Source organism: Zonotrichia albicollis, chromosome 18, assembly GCF_047830755.1.
Source record: "Zonotrichia albicollis isolate bZonAlb1 chromosome 18, bZonAlb1.hap1, whole genome shotgun sequence".
Taxonomy (NCBI): domain Eukaryota; kingdom Metazoa; phylum Chordata; class Aves; order Passeriformes; family Passerellidae; genus Zonotrichia; species Zonotrichia albicollis.
Genome location: NC_133836.1, coordinates 13,958,929 through 13,974,810, shown reverse-complemented (window position 1 = coordinate 13,974,810; position 15,882 = coordinate 13,958,929). Strand labels below are relative to the sequence as shown.

Below are 15,882 nucleotides of genomic sequence, written 5' to 3'. Positions count from 1 at the left end.
CATGTGGCTGCCCAAGAACAGAGAGAAAGAGATGGCAGCAGGAACAGTAGTGATTTAATTATTTCCATTCTCTACAAATCCAGTGTACAGCAGAGATGAGCTGTGGTCCAGCTCCTGGTCCTCCCACTGCCATGGTCCATCATTAGAACCAGGGGCTGCGGGCAAGAATGGCGCAGGGATGGGGCCAGCCCACTCCCCTCACCCCTTCTGCTCCCCTGGATGTGTGCCTGAGGATGGACAACCCCAGGCAGCTTATCCCAGTGGGCTGGAGGAGAGCCTGGACCTGCCCAGCCCTGGTCAGTGCAAAGCCAGTGAGCAGGCAGGTAGCTGGGACAGGCAACAGGGCCTGGTCCTGCCCCTTCAGAGGTCTGGTGGAGGCTAAACTCCAACCCTGGCAAAGGCTGGAGAAGCTTCTGGCTGAGGCCAGCCTGTCCCCAAGTCACCCAGCCCACTTGAGCCCATGGACACAAGGCAAGTGGATAAATCACCCTGTGCAATCCTGCCAGGGAAAAAACACCGGGACAGTGTTTATCAAGGCACAGGGTGGGCTGGCAGGAGAGCCCCAGCATCTCCCCAGGGACAGCTCCAGAGGCCGTGGGGTGGCACAGGGACATCCCTGGGGCAGTGCCAGTGGGGGCAATCCCAGAGGCCACCGAAGGTGTGAGTGGTTCAACAGCAACAAGGACACTTCTCTCCTGGGCAAGTGGGCTGGGGGAGCTGCAGCAGAGCCGGGCTGGGGAATGGTGACAGTGGTTCAGGGCCAAGGTGCAGGAGCCCCGGGCTGGGGTCAGGGGCTGAAGGGGTTTCCTGAGAGGAGGCGCCGCTTGACCTCTTTCCAGAGCAGGTCCCGCTCGCGGTTCGCCCGCTGCATGATGCCCCGGTTCTCCTGCGCCCGGCGGGACAGGTAGGGCAGCACCTCCTTCACCGGCCCGAATGGCACGTACTTGTACACCGGGAAACCAGCCTGCCCTGAGGGGAGAGGCTGCGGCTCAGGGAATCGCCGAGAGAGAAAAAATATGTGCAAAAAGGAAAACAAAAGGTAAAGAATGAGGAAAAGAGTGAAAAAATGGGAAAAGAAGAGGAAGATACTTGAAATGGGGAAAAAGGGGGCAAGGGGGAAAAGGGGAGGAAGGGACAGGAAGGGGGAGAAAAAAGGGGGAGAAGGAGGGGGAAAAAGGTCAGAGAAAAAGGGTGAGGATAAAAGGAGTGAAATAAAAACAGGGGGGGAAGAAAAAACAGGGGGAAAATAAAAAAGGCAGGGAGAAGAAAAAAAAGCCACCTGCCCTTGCCTGCCTGCCCAACCATGCCCTGAAGGCCGTGCAGGAGGCTGTGGTGGCACTGGAGGGGCTCCCAGCAGCCGCGCATCCCTCCCGGCTCAGCACCGGGAGCTTGGGAAAGCGCCAGAGGGAGCGGGCCGAGGTCACCAGGAGCCCTGGGAATGTCAGCAGCCGGGGCTGGGCCAGCTCAAGGAGCGTTCAACCAGAAACATCAAGTTAACACATTCTTCCAGCATGACCGGACGAGGCTGCAGATGGGCGGCCAAGCCCTGCTTCCAAGAGAACTCCAGGACAGAGCAGCATCTGTGCTGGACAACTGCCCAGTTTGCCTCCTGCTGCTCTGCTGGCCTTGGGACTCTGTTCTGGACATTGGTGTGGGCAGGGGGATCAGTCTCTGACCTGGGCTGGGTACCTGGACCCCTGTGTGTCCTCCTGCCCAGGCCCCTGGCAGTGCTGCTCTGCTGCCTGGGCTGGCGGCTGAGGACAGGGCCACACGAGGCTGGTGCCATCCTGTTAGCAGGGAGCCCAGGACTCGGTGTGCATCTCCCGTGGAGCCAAGGGACACCCCCAGGCCGAGGAGGTACAGGAGAGGGCTTCTGTCTGCCAGGACCAGTCTCTGCCCCACCCTGAGACCCCAATCTCTGCTCAGACTCCAAAGTGGGAATGTCCCTGCCCAGCCACTACAGGCTCATGGAGCCTCAGGAGAGAGATGTCACTCTTCACTCATATCCTCATCTACATCTTCCCCAAACCCCCACCCAGGAGTCACAGCATTCCCCATGGCAACACACTGTGCTCAGCCAGTGCTCTATGACAGGCTGGCCTTCCTTCCTTCCTTCGCTGTTTAGGGGCCTCAGTGGGGCTGGAGCACCTCTGCCAAGCCCCCCACTGCCATCACTCACCCAGGGGGAAGGTGATCTGGTCACACATGCCCAGCAGCTGCCCAAAGCACACCTTCTTGTCCGAGGGATGGATCCCCAGCTCCTTCATCCTGCAAAACCAGCCTCAGCATAGGGGGAGAGCAGACCCAGCAGAGCTCACCAGGGCAGTGTGTCCCACCAGCAGGCTGGGGATCATCTCCAAGTGGGACACTGTGGCACTGACCACATCCCAGTGGATGCTGGGATGTAGAGCTTGAGGGATTTCTTTTTACGACAGCCTCTGAATTGGTGATGGGACCAATTCTGCAGCCACTGGGGCCACTGTGCTGTACCTCAGCTCCAAGCCCCATCTAAAGCCCTGAGCACCACGTGGGAGCCAGGGTCCCCCCAGGTGAGCTCAGGGGGAACCTGACACACCACAGCACATCTCCCTGCATCTCTGCTGGGCTCCCACATTCCTCAAGCCCCTTGTCCCTGCCTCACCACACTGCCTGCCCAGCACTCACCTGTGCAGGGTGAACTTCACGGTGTCCTCATTGTGAGTCGCCACCATCACGCTGGCTTTCCACCTTTGCTTGATCTTCTCCAGGACATAGTCCAGGCACCTGTAAGGCAAGATGGGCCTCTGGTGAGGCCTCCTCCACTGGGGCAACAGGCAGCAGTGTGCCTGGGGCTGTCCCCTACCTGTGGTACATCTCGTTGGTCTTCTCATAGGTTGGGTTGATGGGATCCTCGTAGCCCATCTGAGCCGCCCTCTCCTTCTCCTGCTCCATGTAGGCACCACGCACCAGCTTGGTGCCGAAGTGCCAGCCCTCGCGGTGGGACAGCTCCACGTCCCCTGTCACGTTGTTGTAAGCCTCCTTCGAGCCAGTGGAAGAGATGGCACAAGGTCATTACTGCAGTGCCACCCCTGACTGTCTCAGCAGCCATGCCATTGCACTGCCATGGCTTTGGGAGATGAGGTCCCCACCCACGCGGGGAGCAGCGCCCAGGACCCGTGGGCCTCACCCTCAGGTAGCACTGGTGGGTGTTGTAGATGACGGGCTGGCTCCTGTTGAAGTGGCGCTGCGTCTCCACTGCCAGGCGGCTGATGGCCGGCTGGAAGTAGCTCTGCTCCGCGTCTACCATCAGCCTCACGCCCTGCTCCATGGCACTCTGGGGTGAAGGACATGCAGGCTGGTTCAGAGGGCTGCCTGCTCCATGTATCCCCCTCTGTGACTTCCCCAGCCCCAAGGCCCCCTCACTCTTGCGAGGACATCCATGCGTTGCAGCACCCTCTTCAGCTGCTGCTCCTCCTCCTCGCCGAAGCGCGACAGCAGAGGCTCTGGCTGCCCAGTCTGAAACAAGTACAGATTTGTGGCACCCTGCCTGCACCCAGCTCTGCCCATGGGGGACAAAACCACCCCTGGAGGGAACCCATCCCTCGGACTGACTGCAGTCCCCCAGCCCCAGCAGCCAGCAGGGCGTGACAGTGTGCCCACCGTGCCAGCCTGGTTGTTGCACACTGCTCACAGCATGGCTGAGCTGTGCAGCCACCAGCAACTACTGCAAAGAGCATGAGACCCTTGCCCTGCTTCCACAAAGCCTCTGTGGGATCCCTCTGGGGGTAGCAAAGGTGGGCACCCACCTTCCTGTTGGGGATGAGCAGAGGCCTGGAGAGCTTGGTGCGGCTGTCCAACAGGCGGTTCCAGTCCAGCAGGTCCACAGTGCTGGGGGCAGAGAGCCAGGTCCTTGCTGGTGTCTTGCAAAGGCAGGGGGCTCTCTATCAGCTCCCAACCCTCACCAGCAGGAAGGACACATGTGTCACCTGTCCTGTCTTGTCACCTCCACCCGAACTTCCCCCATGTTCTATTGCTATGCTGAGCCACAGCAGGCCTTTGGAGACCTCCCCTTGCTGCTGGCCCAGGGACAGGGACAAAGTCCCCCAGTGTCCCTGTGCTGCAGCACCCCCAGCTCCCAGGCAGCTTACCCATTGGTGCCCACGTTTTCGCCTGTGAACCACTGCTGGATCTCTGCCTTGCTTACAATGCCAAGGTTGGCCAGTGCCTCCTGCCACCAAAAGAAGCATCAGGGGTCTGTCTGCTTGAGGTGTCACAGCTCAGGGCTGCTCTGGCACCTCCGTATCCATGGCCACCTCCAACAGGGCATCCCTACAGCACAGCCTCCTCCCACAGGCCTCACCTGCAGCTTCTCCACCTGCAGCTTTTTGTCCAGCACTGCCCGCCCGGCCAGGCCCTCCTCTGCAGCCATTCGGTGGAAGAACCTCCGCCACTTCACCAGCACCTCTGAGAAACACACCTGCGGGGACAGGGCTCCAGGTGAGACACCCAGGCTGGAGCCCCCTGTCCTGTGAGGACTTTGCAAGATCATACCCAGCCCAAGGCAGATGCTGGCCCCAGAGCAGGGCAGTGTAGACCCCACATATCCACCTTTATGTCACCTTTAAAGTCCTAAGCTCTTTGTGTCTCCCCAAAAGTTGAGTCAGGGTCTCCAGGGATCTTGGGGTCTCAGGGGACAGGCTGCGGGTGCCCACTCCTCACTGCTTTTACTAGAGATGCCACCTGGCACCTGGCCCAGCAGAAGCATCATCTCTGACCCTGGCTCTGCCCCACCACACTCTGCCACAGCTCTGGCACTCACCAGGAACTGGGGTCTGGCCAGCGCTGTCAGCTTGATGGCACAGAATCCGTCCTCTGAGCAGCCCCCTGGATGGAACCACAAAAACAGCATCAACCTGACCGTCAGCCCTTGGGCAGGGAGATATGGTGAGGGTGGGACAGAGATCCTTGCAGTCCCAGCACAGTGGGACTGTCCAGGACATGTGGAGCACTCACTTGAGGCATCAATGCAGCGGAGGAAAGTCTCCATGTGCCGGTCACACTTGGCCTCATCTGCGTAGAAATAGGAGTGGGCCCCAGTGATTCCACCATGGTGATCCCCAAATCCCAGATGCACTCGGTATTGCTTCTCCCTTTTTTCTGCTCCTGGGGTGGGAGAGGAGGGAGATGGGCCATGCCCCATCAAGCTCCTACAGCCTCCCCAGGAGCTCCTGGTGTGGGTGAAGAGAGAGAGGCTCTGGCTTGGACCTCAGAAGGGCCCCCAGCACTGACTTGGCCCTGCTTGCTCTGTGCCTGAGCAGAGGCCGAGTCTTTGCTGAAGGTCACGACTGGGCCAGGAATCATGTTGTTCATCCAGCTCATTTTTTGAGGCCATGGTACCTGGGTCCTTCCCCCACAACACCAGGCCTCTTATGCCCGGACCTCCAGGCCATCTCCCGTCACTCACCTCCCGTCTCCTTGTCGGCTGCAGAGGTGCGGGAGCTAAGAAGAGAAATGGGAAAGATGAGGGCCAGTTCAGCAACCCCCTGCAACCCTATGCTGATGGACAGGACAGCTCTGAGGCTCCTGTGCTGCCATCCTGCTGCTGGCCCTGCTGTTCCCTTGCCATCCCATCACCGATGGGATCCAGCTGGCAGTTCAGATGCCCAAAACCCCCGTGTGGAAGGGAACAGGGCTTTACCATCCATCCAGGGAGGACCTGGGAGCCCTGAGGCAGCACAGTGAGGATGGCCTGTCCCAGGGTTCAGAGCTGCTCTCCAAAAGCCCACACCATGGCAAAGATAAGGTCAGTCTGGTGGGACTGGCATGCTCCATCTGCAACCTGCTCATGGTCCTTGCTGTGGTGACACCAAACCTCAACCCACTGCCTTCCCACCTTGATGGCACCAGCAGCCAGACCACAAAGCACAGAGCTGCTCCAGACCCTGAGCACACCAAGCCGAGGGTGCATGCTGCCCCACACTCCTCTGTGCCATTGCTTCAGCCAACAACTACAAACAACACCTCGTTTCCAACTCCAGCTGACCTCGGATGTCATTTCAAGCCCAAACTCTCTGCCATGGAGATAACAAGGCTCTGACAGCCTGGGGATGATGGCCAAGTCACGACATCCTTCCTGAGCTTGAGTAGCTAAGCCTTCTTGCTGACACTCTAAACCCAGCTGCAGAGCCAGGGTATGACCTGGAAGAGGGCCAGCTCCTGGAGAGCAGCCCTGGGTGGCAGCAGAACCATCCCCTGCAGGAGGCCTCTGCCTTGGCATCCCTGTCCCCAAACTGGCTATGCCCGATGGCAAAGAAGCACAGTTGGAGGGAAGGAGCAAAGCCACCCATCTGGAGCCAGCAGGCTGGCCAAGAGAGCAGAGAGGCACATGGCAGGGTCCCAGGACACACTCTACCATATGAAAACCCTGTGACAGGGATTAGGGGCTGCTGGAAGCATAACAACCAGAAACAAGCCATTCCCTCTGGCCCCTGGAGCCAGCACCAGCCCCACACCACTCAAAGTGCCACAAAGCCTGGCATGAGCCAGGGCAGGAGCAGCTGGAGCCCATAGGAAGCACAAGGCATCATATCTAGCAGGCTCTGCTCCCTGATTTCACTCACCTGAGGGCAGGGAAAGCAGCTTGCTGTCCCTGAGTACAGAGGGTGGAAGAAAGGAAGGAGGAGAGATCACACACTCAGCAATGGGATTTGTCAGCAAAGCCCTTGCTAGGTGGAAGCTCCCTTTGGAGCTGGTGGCATGGCACAGGGGACAGCTTCAGCTGAACACTGCTGTGACAGGAGGGCACACAGGGGTCCTGTGCACAGGGGACAGCTCTGAGCACACCCTGGGCACCACATCCAAGGTACTGGGGACAAGTGGCTGGAGTGAAGGCACACAGCTCAAATAGCAAACAGCGCCCTTGGAGTTAGATTGTTTTGTGTTCCTGAAGATAAACACACCCTTCCCAGCACCATTTCTGCTGCATGACTGCACCAGCTGTTCCTTCATCCTCTAGGGGGGCATTCAAAGCAGTGCCACGGTGCTTGCTTTGTTCTTCTGCATGAAGCAAAATAAAGGAAGATGCTTCCAGCTGAAGAAATAACTTTGTCCTGGATATCAGCTGCTCACTTTGCAATATTAATCTTGGCCAGCAAAGCCATTCCCTCACCCCCAAGTGCCACTGAACCCAGCTTATACCTGACCATCCTTTCCACAAACCAACAACAAGTCTCCCAGAGCAGGTCCCATCTCCAGGCACTGTCTGGATGTTCCTGGCAGGCTGTATCCAGACAGGAACAGCCTCAAGGTTGAGTCTGGGGCCTGGGAGCTCACACTTGCCTAAAGCAGGTTGTGAGGACTTGCTGGATGGCTGGGAAGGGTAATCCAGCTGACACAGCAGATGGGGCTTTCAGGAAGTTTTGGATCAGGTTGAGTAAAGTAGCTCAGGAGCAGCACAAAGGTCCCACTGTCAGAAATAATCCCTCTGGCCCCGCAGGTTACCCAGAGGATGCCAGCAGCACAGCATGTTTGCTTCGCTCATCAACAAATGGGTCTGGCAAAAGGGATGAGGGACCAGGGAGAAGCTGTCCTTGAATTACTACATCCAAGGAAAAGACTCATGGTTACATGAAGTCCATTTTGGAGCTATGGGTGGTGCTTAAAATCCTGCAGGTAAGAATAAAGCAAAGCTCTTGGCAGAATAGACCTTCAACCTGCTCCATGCAAGAGTTGTCAGCACAGAGCAGACCAGGACCAGGAGAGCTGGTCTTGGAGAGCTTGAAGCTAAATAGAAGCTGCCCCATGATCCCAGCCGCCACCCCCCTGCTGACAAAGGGCAGGGATGGCAGCTGGGAATAGGAGGAGAAGGGGAGGCAGCAGCTCTGGGAGCAGCATTGCCCAGGCTGGGGACAGTGATCCCACACTGGAGCAGGTGTCAGATATCCACACAAGGAATTTCTAGAGGAAGTCGAATCCACACTTTGCACGGCAGAGCCTGAAGAGCATCTGACAATGCCAGGGGCAGGATTGTCCCTCCCCTGTGTCAGCACAACCCCAACCCACGTGCAGTCCTGGGATGCCCATGTGCCAGCAAGGGCCCCAGGGCTGCCAGGAGCCTACAGCCACCTTCACTATGGGGATGAGCTGCAGCTTCATCCCACAGGTACCAGAAGCCCCTGCCCAGTGCTGCCTCTCCACCCCCTACCCAGGGCTGCAGCCATGCTGGAGCCCCCAGACCTCTGCTGCCTGCAGAACACTGATTTCCAGCTGTGTCACCATGACCTGGCAGCAGCCTCCAGCACGTGGCTGAGGCTCCTGGGACAAGCTGGCAGAGCCCTGGATGCCAGCCTGAGCAGGGCAGGCAGGGCCCTGCAACAGGCAGGATAAGCCGGTTCTTGCCCACGTGTCATTGCTGTTCCCAGCCGGAAGGGCTATGCAAGAGGTGCCACAGCCCATTCCTGGGCTGGAAAGGGCATTTCCCTGCCATTATGTCAGGCTTGCTCCAGAAGAACAACAGGAGATGGCACCAAGAGGCCAAAACACTCACTGATTGCTGTGGTTGGTAACTCTGCTTCCTGGCTGGCAGCAACACAATCCCAAAGCATTCACCAAGGGGAAGGACACAGCTCCAGGGTCCAGCAGCCAGGAACGCAGGACTGCTCACCCCTCTCAACCATGTGCAGCCCACTCAGCACCAGCCCTGGCAGAAGCACTGAGAATTTGGGATTTTACCCCAAAGAGAGCCAGGGAGGAGCCAGAGTGATGGTTGGCAAGGAACACCATTCAACATGACCCATCCAATCCCATCCTGGGCTTGGTCCCTGTTCAGAGAATTATAGAACATCCTGAGGTGGAAGGGACAAATGAGGACATCAAGCTCCACTCTTAGCTCTGCAGAGGACAACAATCCTACCCTGTGCTTGTCCAAACAGTCCTCGAGTGGCAGCCTTGGGACCATGACCACTCCCTGGAGATCCTGTTCAGTGCCTGACCATCCTCTGGGTGATGACCCTTTTCCTGATATCCAGGCAAATCCCACTGGGTCTTGGGCAGGGTTGCCTTGGGAAGTCTCTTGAATGTGAATGGCCCACACAACTCACCTAGCCAGAAGTACCACACGTGCAAACCCCAAATTTGCAGTGGGGGGAAGCAGCACAGCCCGGCCAGCTCACAAAGCACTGACACCCATCAGCAGGAGGGATACAGCTGCAGGCACAGTCTGCCTGAGAGTCTTCCATGGTGTCCCACAGGAAAGCCCTTGGCTGAGGCCCAGCCAGGCATGGAGGGCAGCAGTGACAGCCTGGCAGCACCAGTGCTGCTGGCCCAGCCCCACAGGAACGCTGAACACTGCCTGCACCATGGCTGCGTGTCCAGGGGAGAAACACCTAACCTTCAAAAACAGTCACACACCTTCAAAACAGCCACCCTCCTGCCTGGCAGCAGCAGGGTGTTTTGAAGCTTTTCTAGAAAAAACCCCAAGTTTCCAGTCCACTCTGGGAGGCTGCAGCCCTACCTGCCCCGGCACAGTTCTCACCAGTGCCTGCTCCCATCAGGGACCCACAGACCCTTCACTCCAGGGGAGGAATGGCAGCGGCAGCAGCGGCACCCGGCAAGCACACGGGGATCCCCGATAAACAGCTCCCGGGTGTGGAGCAGAGATAAGGCGCTCAGCGGCAGCACCTGCCTTACTCACGTCCTGCTCGCAAATCATCCTGAAAAGCCGTTCCCGCTGTGCTTTTGACACCACGAGACAAACATACGACAGCCGGAGCGTGTCCCCAGCTGCCAGCAGCGACTGCCGCCGGCCAGCCTTGCCCCGGGCACGGCGCATCCTCAGCGGTGTCCTCGGAATGGCCACCCTTGCTGTGGGTGGGGGACACCGCCCACCCCCGTGACCGTGCCAGCCGCCCATCGATCCGGAGAGCGCAGCTGACCGGAGCTGGAGCCCGAATCATGGAAAGTTACCGGCGGCTTTGGGCTGCTGCCAGCTCTCGCCAAAGGGCGGGAGGCAGTGAAGGCTGCCTGGGACCGGGGGACAGTGCAGGAAAGGGGGCACCACCCCAGCTTGAGAGGGATGGAAATGATGGAGGGTGGAAATCATGAAATCATGGAATTGTTAACATTGCAAAAGAGCTCCAAGGTCATCGTGTCCACCAAAATGTGTGAGGCAACATTTGTATGGTGAGGAATGGCGGGGGCAGGAATGGGGGGCAGCATCCCGATGGAGGGGGAAGGGGGACTTCAGGCGTGACAGCAGCGCTGTGTGTTTGTCTGTGTGCAGGGGGATGTGGGGCGGACACAGCGCCCCAGGGGGCTAGGGAAAATAGGACCTGGCTGGCAGAGGGAAGATGGAATAGGAGAGGGTGGGGAGGGGGTGTTAGCATCCCATAGGATATGGAAAATAGAGGTGGGAACCCCCTCAGGGAGTGAGGAGGGTTCGCGGTGTACAGCACCGCCGGAGACGGGTGCGCCCCGCTGTGTGGAAGGGAATGGATGGGGACAGAGGGGGTGTAGCAGACAGGGGGGCCGCACCCGGTATGTGCAGAGGGGCGGGGGAAGTGATACAGCCCAATGGGGGCTCAGCACCTCAGCGTGCAGGACACAGCCCCCGCCGTGTGCAGGGCACTGCCATCTCTGTGTGCGGGGCATTGTCCCCTCGTGTTCCCAGCACCGCCATCCCCGTGTGCGGGGCATTGTCCCCCCGCGTTCTGGGCACTGCCATCCCCGTGTGCGGGGCATTGTCCCCCCGCGTGTGCGGGGCACTGCCATCCCTGTGTGCGGGGCATTGTCCCCTCGTGTTCCCAGCACCGCCATCCCCGTGTGCGGGGCACTGTCCCCCCGCGTTCTGGGCACTGCCATCCCCGCGTTCTGCGCACTGCCATCCTCGCACTGAGTGGGCGGTGCTACGGGGGGCGAGGCCGTGACGAACAGCTCCGCAACCAATGGGAGCGGGGGGCTGGGCAGACGCAGCCAATGGCCGGGAGGCCAGGGCGCGCCCCAGCCCCGCACTCACCGCCCGTCGCCCAGGTCCTCCTCCACACTGTAATCCAGCACGGCGCCCACGCCGAAGGCCTGGTTCCGCCGGAGCAGCGGCTTGATGGCCTCCTGGTCCTCCCCGGCCACGAACTGCCCGTAGAACGTCATCTTCATCAGCCGCTCGAACAGCGTCTGCCCCAGCACTCGCTGGCACAACTGCAGCAGCTGCGGGACAGCGGCGCCTTAGCACCCGTCCCGTATGGGCACTCCCGTAGGAAAAGTCCCCACGATCCAGGACTGGCATTCCCCAAAACGGGCACCCGCTGGCCCGGGTCCGGGAGCTCTCCAACACTCGCACATTCAGACCGAGGGTCCCCGCGGAAGGGGAATGACACGTCCTGAAATGGGCACACCTAGGATGAGAGCCCCCCAGCCCAGGACCGGTATCCCCCGGAGTGCGAGTATCCCTGGCACGCACCAACATCCTGCAAAACAGGCACTCTCCCGGAGCGAAAGATCCCCCCCCATTGGGAGCCATCCCTGGAGCAACAGAACTCCCATCCCGCACCGACACGTCCGGAAGGGGCACTGCCCATCCTGGGAGTCGCAGTCCCAAAATGGAGCTTCCTGGAGAAAGAACTCCCTCCAGAAGGAGGCTGACACCTCCCGGAGCGGGCGCCCCTGAGCGAGAGCCCCGCCGGTGCAGAGCCGGTGACCCCCGAACGGGGACAAGCCCCGTCCCGGAGCAGCCCCCCCAGGGCAGACCCCTTCCTGCACGCACCTGCTGGTTGTGCTGCACCAGCGGCTCCACGGCGCACAGCCCCAGCACCAGCAGCCCCCGCAGCAGCTCCGCGTTGCTCTTGCTGCGGAACGCCTCGCGCGAGTCCCCGAAATCCACAGCGGGCGACGGCGGGTCCCGCTCCGCGCCCCGCGGGGGAGGGGGCGGCCCCGGCCGGGGTCCCGCGCCCGCCGCCGCCGGGGACAACCCGCGGGGGGCGGCGGCGGCGGGCGCGGAGCGAGGGCGGCTCGGGGGATCGCACCGGCGAACGGCGGCGCGGAGCACCCGCGCGGCGCTGGGGAGAGCCATGGGCACGGCGGGGCCGCCGCCCGCCGCCGCCTTAAGTACGGCCCGGGCAGGACCGCCCCCGGCACCGCGGCCCCGCTCCACCCCGCCGTTGGCCGCGCTCTGCTGCCACCGGAACCGGCCCCGCGCCCCGGCACCCGCACGAGCACCCGCGGCGGCGACCGGGACTGCGACTGATTCGGGGATCGGCACCGGGCCCGGCTGCGGGACTGGGAATGGGAGCGGCACTGACACCGAGACGGGCATCAGCACCGCCAAGGGGATGGGAACTGGGATCGGGATCGGCGCTGGGGCTGGGGCTGGTCCCGGGACCGGCACCGACACGAGGACGGGGACCGGTAGCGGAACCGGTCCCGGGACTGGCACCGACACGAGGACAGGGACCGGTAGCGGAACTGGTCCCGGGACCGGTAACGGTACCGAGACCGGCACTGAAACCGAAACCGGAAGCGGCAGCAGGACTCGGACCTGGGCAGGAACCGGGACCAGCACCGGCACCGAGATTGTCACTGGGACCGGTACTGCAAGCAGGAGCAATGCTGCTATAGGTACCGGGTCGGGGATGGGAACTGGGACTGGCGAGGTCACCGGGGCCAGCACCAGACTGGAGCCGCCGTGCCCAGCGCACCCCGCTCCCGCCGTCCCCTGGCCGGTGCTTTCCCCGTTCCCATCCCTTGAAGCAGCCGGTCCCGGGGGCACCTCCCTCCCCAGGAAGGGCCTGGAGGGGCTCGAGGGGTGCCCTGGGTGGGCCTGAAGGGAACTCTGCTCTTGGAGCAGTGCTGGGAGCGGGGCAAAGAGGATCTCATGCCCTTGGAGGAGCCGTTGGGAAAATTGTGAAGGTCCCGAAGGAGCCCTGAAGGGGACCTGTGGGAAGCACTGGGGCCAATCCTGCAGGGCCAAGGGGCTACTGACTGCTCAGGAAGCCCCAGGGAGGGCCAAAGGATGCATCAAAGGGCGCTTGCTCCCTTGTAGCCATCCCTGGGGCAGGCTGTGGTATGTCCAGCCTGTGGAGCTGGAAACACTTGGAGAAGGGATCTCAGATCTGCGGGACCTGTTATGGGAGAGAAATTTCAAGCCCCTGTACTTGATCCTCTCCTCCTGATGTGTGTGTATGAACATTTTGGTGGGGTCCATGGGCGCTTGGGTTGCTTGAGGCAGCAGACTTGGCTCCCTCGTCATGGGCTGGGGTTGTTGGGCTTCGCCTGCTCCGCGGAGCACCAGGGAGGGCTGGCAGGACCTCGTGATCTGCCCGGGCAGGGCGAGTGCCTGTCCTGCTCATGGCAGCCTGAGCTGTTCCTCCCCGGCACACCCAGTGCTGAGCTCCGGAGATTACCGAGCACATCCCTGACACCCCGCGACCAGGAACACTCCCGAGACTTGGCCTGGGAGATCGGGCACCTCCCTTCCTTTTCGCAGGATTGTTTCACAGCTGCAGCACAGCTGCGTACTTTCTCTGTGCCCATTTCCCTTCTCTGTGCTCTCATCCCTTCTCTGTGCCCGTGTCCTCTCCCTGTGACCATGTTCCTTCTCCATGCCCTCCTCTCCAGCTCCGTTTCCAGTGGCTCCCGGGGGATGAGTCCGGACTAATGAAGAGCTGTCCAAATCCAGCTCCTCAGTGACATCTTGTGCTGGGAATGCTCAGCGCAGGCAGGAGATGGGAAAATTAGTTCCTGCAATTGTTTTTTTCTGCCCTCCCCAATACTGACATTGCTGTAACCGGCAGTGAAACCACGGGGATTCCCTGAGCTCATTTGTAAAGTTTTCTTTGGGAACATTTTGTCCTTCCACGGAGCCAGCCAGGCAGTGGCATTGCCTTTGACGGGTACAAAGCTCTGGAAAAGCATCCACTTCCTTCAAAACATTCCCTGTGCTAACTCTTTTGTGACATTTAGAGATAATAACAATTCACCCAAAGTTCCTCGCCGTGATGAGACTGCACATATGAACTCTTGGAATGCAGTTCAAACCTTGTTTCTCAGCCAATTGCCACAGAGAACATTCCCTTCAAAGGCTCTAATGGCACCAGTCACCCCTGGGAAACACTTGCCTGGTCTTAGCAGGGAAAGCTTCCAAGTGCTGCCTGCTGTGCCAGCAGAGCTGCAGCCCTGCAGCATCCAGCGGGGTGCAAAACCAGGTCTGTCGCAGACATCTTTTCATTAAAATCCTTTCTTAGGATTTTTCCTGCTGGAGCTGAGAAGTTTCAGCAACAAATGTAAACAATGGTTGTCTGCTGCTGTGGAATGCAACAGGTGGATCCGTGATTGGTCTCATGTAGATGTTTAGATTTACTGACCACTCATGGCAGAGCTGCTCTCGCTCTCTGCAGAGACACGGATCTTTGTTGTCATTCTTTTCTTTTCTATTCTTAGCTAGCCTTCTGAGAACTTTTCTTTCTATTCTTTTAGTATAGTCATAATGTTATATATATGTCATAAAATAATAAATCAAGCCTTCTGATCATAGAAACAACATTCTCGTCTCTCTCTTCACCTGCAAACCCCTGTGACCCCGGTCACACAGGTCTGAGTTTCTGAAGAAACTTTAGTTTCAGACCCAAACTCAGGGATGAAATGTTAAAAAGCCACTTTTGATGGAAGTGAAATCTGATGAGCTTTCTCTCAGCATGGTGGTGCCTGAAGCAGAGAAAATCCCTGAGCTGGTAACCCTGCCAGTGGAGGGAGACCAACAAGGGATGCTCCAGGCTGCCGTGGGGACCATACCCAGCCCTCGTGGGTCACTGTGGCCTTGCAGAGCACTGACCCCCAGCTCCCAATCTCCCTTGGCTGTGACATTGTGCCCTCGAGGCCACTGTCCCTGTCCTCACCATGCCCAGGCAGGTGCTGCTGGCACAAAGGGGTTGGTCCCTGCTCATGGTGGCTGCAGCTGGCATGGGAAGCTCAGTCCAGCCCATGGCTGGAACAGACGTCACAGACACAGCCATGCTGCTCTGCCCCACACGGGGAGCATGGCTGGATCACGCAGAGCCAAGTCCTTCCTTGGGCACTCTCGTCTGCAGCAGCAATAGGAGTAAATCCAGGAGAATCTGTTATGGATGGCTTGAGGAGCTGTAAAATGTGAAGAAACATTTGAATGTGAGACAAATAGGTGAGGAGAGAACTTGGCACAGGAGGAGATGCAATTTAGAAGGAGAGGCCAAGCCATGCATATTTCATGGGCCAGCCCTCAGCAGAGGCTCCTCTGACACCACAAACATCACAGATGGCAAGGAGTAACAACAGCCGCTCCAGCATCTGGGAAGGAGAACAGTGGGATGATTGCTCCTCCTGCCTTGTGGTAGAAGTGGGTCAGGACACAGATCCTGGAAGCTGCTGGCTCTGCTCCCCAGGTGTGGGACCAGCCTTCCTCACCCTCCTCTTCCTCCAGCCCAGTGCCAGGCTAGGGGCAAGCCTGCTGCATCCTTGGGGCTGGGGCTCTGTCTTCACTGTCCCACAGCTCTGTGAGCCCTCCAGCCCTGCTGCCATGGCACTCTGTGCTTCCAGCACTGCTCCTCTGAGGTTTCTGTGGAGAGTGCTGACTCAGGTTGTCCTCTGTTGGGTGTTTCTCACTGACCATATGCCTGACTTGTGCCCGGCACCTGTGCTACCAAATCACTCCCAGTGCAGGCCAGCATGCAGGAGGGACACCTGCAGCCCATGGGAGCAGGGTGGGTCCTCACCTGGCATCTGGTGTCCCTTGGAGCAGCAGGTGCTGGGGTGGCAGGAGCTGGGTGAGTCAGAATCTGATGTGGATTCACTAGCAAAACCCAGGTGAAGGTGGACTTCAGGACAGTGCTTCCCAAATTGCAGCCACGTGTGGGTTCTCATCTTGTAGGGGGTTATTTTTCT

At 59.6% G+C, this 15,882-nt stretch overlaps 1 protein-coding gene across 2 annotated transcripts; it reads right to left on the bottom strand.

Annotated features, from left to right (window-relative positions):
* Window positions 1–32: 32 nt before the first annotated feature.
* On the bottom strand, window positions 33–12,061 carry PRODH (proline dehydrogenase 1). 2 transcript variants are annotated; one of them, XM_074554617.1, is made up of 14 exons: window positions 11,735–12,061; window positions 10,991–11,178; window positions 5,444–5,478; window positions 4,993–5,142; window positions 4,799–4,863; window positions 4,340–4,456; window positions 4,128–4,207; window positions 3,786–3,867; window positions 3,403–3,495; window positions 3,167–3,313; window positions 2,843–3,018; window positions 2,665–2,763; window positions 2,180–2,268; window positions 33–969 (listed from the first exon to the last, which is right to left on the bottom strand). In XM_074554617.1, the coding sequence occupies exons 1-14, from the start codon at window positions 12,038–12,040 to the stop codon at window positions 788–790; spliced, it is 1,809 nt and encodes a 602-aa protein (XP_074410718.1). In that variant the 5' UTR covers window positions 12,041–12,061; the 3' UTR covers window positions 33–787. The 2 variants fall into 2 exon arrangements, with proteins under 2 accessions (XP_074410718.1, XP_074410719.1); XM_074554618.1 differs by having other exon boundaries at window positions 4,993–5,049.
* Window positions 12,062–15,882: the final 3,821 nt, after the last annotated feature.